Here is a 6,907-nt window from a genome sequence, read left to right as displayed (position 1 = left end):
AACATGCAATGCAATAGAGGTTGACATAGGGGTTGGAGACATTGTAGGTGGAGTGGTAGATGAGGATGTAATATTAGTGGAAGTAAGCTGAAGAGTGGAGATAATAGACTGAGTACTGGAGACATCAATAGAAGTAGATGCTTGTTGAGACTTTAGAGTGATGTTGCAGTTAGCAAGCATGACAATGTTGATAACAGCAAATTCATTCGGTAGACCATTAAGCACAGTTATCACAATATTTTCATCATCATCAATTGACACACCAACCAAGTGGATCCTTAACTACCAACAACACAATTCACTGCAATTGGACTCAATGTTTGTCCAATCGTATTCATGATATTTTTATTCTTAGTCTTCCATGCATTTCACATATTCAGCAGAGTATAAGAGAGCCATCAAATATTCAAATTAGGTGACAAACTAAGTTCGTGCCATTAATAAATTCAAAAGGATTTTGGCCCCCAAGGAAAGACTCCATTCGAAAAATTCAGGAATGACAGTTAGTTTCATCCAAAAGGATATTATAGGAAGATAGACTATGGTATGTGTGGAGATTTGAGACGAAGAAGCTGAGGATGCCGTGATTATGAAACTCACTGAGATGAAAAACTAGGGTTTTAATATGAAAAAGAGAAATATGTGGAGAGAAAGAACAATAGTAGCATACTAGCATAGAAGGAAGGATTAAGGCCTTCGAAGATCAAGAAGAAAGAGAAGTTGAACAACAAAGGTTTGAAGAATTAGAAAAATCCAGATCTAGAGAGATTCAACAAGAATTCAAGAACAATAGTAACATCATGATCAAAAGGATCAATAAGCAAATCCAAAGCTCCGATTCACTATAACTCTCTCAAATAGAAAGAAATAAAACATGCTTCTTCAACAAATTTACTTCAAAAAAGAGAAATTGGTTCAAGATTTGAACAAACAACACCTAGTTAATCGCATAGGAATAGAGCTCAAGCACTAATTGACCTCGCCATGAGATAAATTTATTCGGATACCATTTTATTAATTAATTAGTGAAGCGCTACTGGTGTTGTATATATTAAAGTTATATGTTGCTGTGAACTTGTGTTCCAAATTGTTCAAATTACGAATAGCATATAGCACAAATGTACTTAGATAGTTATATATGCATGATAAAGATGCATTATGTTATTTCCTTCATGATAAGGACGCATTACAAAAGAAGATCTTAAACTTTGATTTAATAGGGAATACAGAGAATATTGTTTATTGATTTATATGGCAATAAGCTCGAGTTCTTTCTAGAACCAAAATTATAGCTCACTCTACATGAGCCATAACTACTAATTAAAGACTAGCACTGCCCATAGCTAGTACTGTTGATCTACATACTACGTAGATTTTATTACATCATTGTTCATAAGACGTACATGAACCTCTCTCTCTGGTACTAATTGCTACTTGGAAGTTAAAAACCTACGAAGTCCAAAATTGAAGATAAGGGTAGGCTCCAACCCTATTGATCTTGTTGTAGTTGTTGCTCACACCTTCTTTGGCAATGTTGTTGTTGTCGCCAATCTCCCCTTTGGCAACGTTGTTGGCACATCTGTTGGGCACATTGTCGACGACATTGTTGTTGGCCTTATTGCCGATATTGGCAGCTTTGTTGGCATTGCTCAAATCTCTGCTCATGATCTCTTGAATACAAGTCCATGTCTAGTTCTCCTTGTTGTAGTTGTTGCTCGCACCTTCTTTGGCAATGCTGTTGTTGTTGCCAATCTCCACCTTGTTGCCTCTGGCAACGCTGCCGACACATCTGTTGTGCACATTGTCGATGACATTGTTGTTGGCCTTGTTGCTGATATTGGCAGCTTTGTTGGCATTGATCAAATCTCTGCTCAGGATCTCTTGAATACATGTCAATGTCTATTTCTCCTTGCTCAAGCTGTTGCATGCACCTACGTTTGGAGGTTAAATTTTAGAATGAGTGAATTCCTTATGCACAAAAAAGAATATTGGTGAACATATATTAGCTAGACAAACATGAGAATATTGTTGTAATGTGAAAGACTAATGCTAGATGAACCATATTTTAGGAAACCACCTTAGATCCAAACTTAGGTAGCATAGCCACGTCATCAAACTTTGATTTCTGATTCTTTTATATTTTTATTTTTTCTTAGTTACAATTTTCTTTCTTTTTTCCCTTTCATGATTTTATCTTAACCTATTTTTGTTACTTCTCTCATATCTGATATGTGTCGTCTTCAGCTCTATCAGACGTCCGACTGATCAATTATCTCATCCTCTCGCACCAATTTATATAACACTACTAGAAAATGGTATAGATTTTGCTCGATCGATGGTTGTTGGTGTTGAATTCATCCATAGTGATCATCTGAGAATTTTGCAGTTGGTATTCTTTCAATAGATGAAGGTAGTTTACATGTTGATCGACTAGATTATTTTAAATATATAAAGCTAGGTATTTGCTTGAGTTAGGGTTAGGTTTGCATATAAGTATTAGACTTACATAAATGTTCAATTGGGAACAGAGCATATATATGCTTGGGTGCGGAGATGAAGTCGACATATATAGATTTGAGAGAAGAAGGTAAAAACTAGGGTGGGTTAAAAGACAATAACATGAAAGTGAAAAAAAATGAAAATGAAAATTGTAATCAATAAAATAATAATAATAATAAGAAATCAAGATTTGATGAAGTGGCTACGTCACATAAACTGACACCTAAGGTAGGCTCTAAGATGGTTTCCTCAAAAGTTGTTCACCTAGCATTACTCAATGTGAAATTATAATCGTAATAAAACAATAAATAATACACAAGGTGACATATATTATGTTAATTCATTCAGCTTGTAAAATTAACTTATATACTTAATATCATGTCATATATTTCATAGCCAACAAAATCAATATCACCTTTGTTGGCACTGTTGCTGATATCGCCAATCACCCATTTGTTGCCTCTGACAATGCTGCTGGCAAGTTTGTCGAGCACATTGCTGGGTGCATTGCTGGCGGCCCTGTTGTCTATATCGGCAGCTCTGTTGGCACTCCTCAAATTGCTGTTCCATGTCTCTTGATGGGTTAATGACTTGTTCTTCTACTTGCAGCTCAAATTGGCTCTCGCACCTAGTGTTGGGAAGGTAAAATTTTAGAATAATATGTGGAAATCTAATAATCGAGGTGGTAAATTAGACTAGATTTAGCATCATTGAACTATGAGAGAGCTCTAGATTATCATCACCTTCTTTGGCAGCGTTGCTGCTGTTGCCAATCCCCACCGTGACAACGCTGCTGGCACATTTGTTGGCGCTCGTGCTGGCTCATCTGTTGGCCGCATTGGTGGCGGCATTGCTGCTGCTGTTGCTGGCCGTGTTGCCTTGATTGGCAACTCTCCATGCACTGCTCAAACTTCTGCATAGAATCTCGAGAGAACGGGGTTCTGCCACAGTCACTGCAGCCTCCCATCTGCTCTCTGCATTCTTGCTGGCACTGCTGCTGTAGAATGCCGCGCGGCATCTCCATCTGGCAGCGTCGTTGGCATTGCTCCAACATCTGGGAAGGATCCTCATCATGAACTTGAGCAAGAGTGAAGGAGATAGTGGCGAGGAGAAGAGTAGAAAGGAAGAAAGCTTTGAGTATCGCCATGGTTATGGATTTTGATGAGTCTGGAAAAGCATAGGGGGTGGTAAGGTATTTAAAGGAAGCCAAGGCTTTGCATGCAATGCACACACTTGTCTTTTGAAGTACATGCAAGGTGACTGGTGTCCTCTATATGAGACCGATTGAAATTGAAGCTCTTCGTCCGACTTGATCATCTTCAAGTGAAGAAGAGAAAAAGGCTAGGAAAAAATGATACTATGGGGAGGTCATCATCATATCTGAGGAACTGTGAAGCATGCATGGAATCCAGGTCGGTTTGTGCGTTTTGTGGGAAGAGAGGGCAACTCAGGTGCATGGGAACGTACGTGTTGAGGTGCATGGAAGTGAATAGCCAGAAATTGGAGCTGGGTTTGGTGGATGTGGCGATGCTCATCTACAAGGCGTATACTGATAGGTGCATAATTATACATTATTTGTATCAAAATCCTCTATACTTTCTTTGTTTGTTCGGTGTATTTTCTAGTTATTTACTTTGTTTATTTGTTTTCTAGGTGTTCCGAAACAAATAAGAAGAAAAGAAGGAAAAAAGGGAGTGGAAGACGAAATTCAGAAATCTGCCTTTGAAAGTCAGCCAACTACGACGGAGCACTAAGGGCAGCTCGAGAAGAACCAGATGATGAGTCTTATATCAACGGAAAGCTACGGATGTCATATTTCCATAGCATTTTACGGTTCGTGAATATCATTTTCCTAGAAGAAGTTATGGCCAATTTAGTACCATAAGGTTAATCTGCGCGCGAATCTGGCTCTTGATGGGAATTTGTGTTTTGAGGCCCAAATCATACCGGGAGGCCCATGGACGAGTTTGTACTTCATTATCCAACTTATTGTCTCAATGTGAAGCTGATTATGAAGAGTTAAATGAGTTGGCGCACTTACATTGATCCTACAGATGTACACCAATCAAAATGTCCAAGGAAACCTAAATCAAGAAGGATTGGTTGAAAGAAGCAATATAAAAGTCTGTGCTATCATTCTTGACGTGTTCTTCTTCTTCTTCTCCTCTCCATCTTCTGCGTTTTCCTATTTATATTATCATGTTTGTTTAGTTTTTCTTAGTGAGGGGTTGCTTAAAGCCCTAAGACATGAACTCACCACTACAATTTAGAGCTATGGCCACACACACACATGTGTGTCTTTTCCCCCCTAATACCCCACCATAACCACGAATGAACGTGGCCTTTAGTCATTTGCTACACTGCAGCAACAAAAAAGAGGAATGTGGAGTTTAGCGCCGTAGCAACGGGCTGAATTGCCACATTTTTTTTCAAATGTGACATGGTGGGCCCTAAAATGTTAAGTTGTCCCAGATCTGAATTCTTCCATTATTATATTAGTTGAAGCCACATTTGTTTTTGGTTCGTGGCTTCATCACCAGAAAAAAAAAATTATTGAACAATGAATTACTAGATATATCAAAATATTCTCAAATTTATAGTTAATGAATACAATAGTATATGAAGCAATTTTCTTGTACTATGAAGAACATAACAACTCCTTTCTACCAAAACAATCTACTTAATAGCTTTCAGACTCTCCTTAACCTCCAACAACGGGTCTGCTTTAGAATTCTGAACAAAATGGAAAGGATATCAAACCAAGAGTTGTTACCTAAAACTGTCAATTACAAAACAAAGAAGTGAGTTAATCCCATTACAATACACAATGATAGCAGAATCAAAGAAAATTTCTATTTAACAAAGTCAGATATTCAGAAAACTGGTTACCATAATCTCATATGTCCATGTTTCTTTCCTTGGATCTGTAGTAAAAGGTTCATAAACTCAAGTCAATTTGTACAATAATTGTGGTATAAAGCTTGCTATAGCATCATGATTGTGAAAAACAAAACTGATGAATAACTTATTTCCAATCACAACATAAGCATCATAGAACCTATACATATCAATATCTACAACAACTTGAACATGTAAATGTAGTATGATACATAATCTTTGATGCAGGAGTACATGTTGTTCATCATTTTGATAGAGTGATTAATGGTTGGACTATGAAATTATATTTAACAGTTGAAGGATGAAATTACCAATACCCATTTCCAGAGATATCTCTTCTTGGATGGTAGTGGTCATAGCTATAAGCCTATAACTTCCTGCATATTGTAATAATCTCTATCAGAGAAGTAAAAGGAACAAAGGGATGAAGTACGTAATAATTACATTCAACTAGGAAAAGAAAACAATATTTCATACACTTTCAAACAACATAGTGTTTTATAAGCTCTACACATTATTTGTACTTTATATTCGTCCCTATTTGGTATTAAGGAGTACATAGTATTGACAAATGCAAAATATAATAGTGGATGACAAACCAAAATTATACTATTAAGTACCTCAGAAACTACTATGTACTAATAACCTGGAAATGTATGTCTCAAGTAAAATGCCTAATGTAACTAGGCAGTATACTAGCACAGATTTTGTGTGGAAGACAACATAGAGTAGAAGCTGTGTTATGACTTATGACACACAGTCAAGTAGTAGCAGAAATCTATTAGAAGCCTAGTTGTAAACAAAGAAATGTAGCAATCTTTGCAATTAGTTATGTTCATACTCACAGTCAGAATACAAAAAAGCCTAGTTGCAAAAAGCTTATAGGAACCCCTAATTTGTTGGATAGAGAAACATTTTCACAGCTTGAAATTAATTCACACATCAATATATTGATAGCTAACGAAACCAAGAAAGAGAGAAAAATCACCAGCTTCTGAAATTGTTAGAGCTTCCATTGATTCCTCAAGCAATCCACCAGTCACCTATGTGATCCACAAATCTAACTTCAGTTTTAGAGCCGTACTAACTCAAGTTAAATAGAGCATGACCAAAGAAACAAAAATTAACAGAATTACGATTATGCGATGGACGCCGGCAACCTAAGCCTGGTTCAAAACCCCGATCCAATCCAATCTAAAGCCGAAAAAATTGTTCATTAGACAATCAAAAATAAATCCACAAATCTGATTATAGAGTGATAGAGTGTGTCTACCTCATAAAGAAAAAATCAACCTTAATCTGATCCAATAGTGTCTGATTTGTACCCGCAGCAACATGATTAGTCTCGCAGCAAGTCTTCGAGATCTCCTAAACCGGCAGCCATAGCTGCCGAAAGGAGACTGGGAGAGCTTAGGGTTTGAATGAAATAATTGATGAGGATTTTGATCGTAAGAAATTGGTACATCTGCTAAGAACAAAGACAAGACGATGAAAGTTTTTTTTTTTTTTT

At 37.0% G+C, this 6,907-nt stretch overlaps 1 protein-coding gene across 1 annotated transcript; it reads right to left on the bottom strand.

The window, feature by feature from the left end:
* Positions 1-1,449: 1,449 nt before the first annotated feature.
* LOC101300400 lies at positions 1,450-3,662 on the bottom strand. Its single transcript, XM_004289256.1, has 4 exons — positions 3,243-3,662; positions 2,915-3,127; positions 1,722-1,931; positions 1,450-1,657 (listed from the first exon to the last, which is right to left on the bottom strand). Exons 1-4 carry the CDS (start codon positions 3,644-3,646, stop codon positions 1,450-1,452), a joined length of 1,035 nt encoding a protein of 344 aa, XP_004289304.1. The 5' UTR covers positions 3,647-3,662.
* Positions 3,663-6,907: the final 3,245 nt, after the last annotated feature.

The sequence above is a fragment of the Fragaria vesca genome, linkage group LG1 (genome assembly GCF_000184155.1).
Source record: "Fragaria vesca subsp. vesca linkage group LG1, FraVesHawaii_1.0, whole genome shotgun sequence".
Taxonomy (NCBI): domain Eukaryota; kingdom Viridiplantae; phylum Streptophyta; class Magnoliopsida; order Rosales; family Rosaceae; genus Fragaria; species Fragaria vesca.
This window is presented reverse-complemented; position numbering and strand designations above follow the sequence as displayed.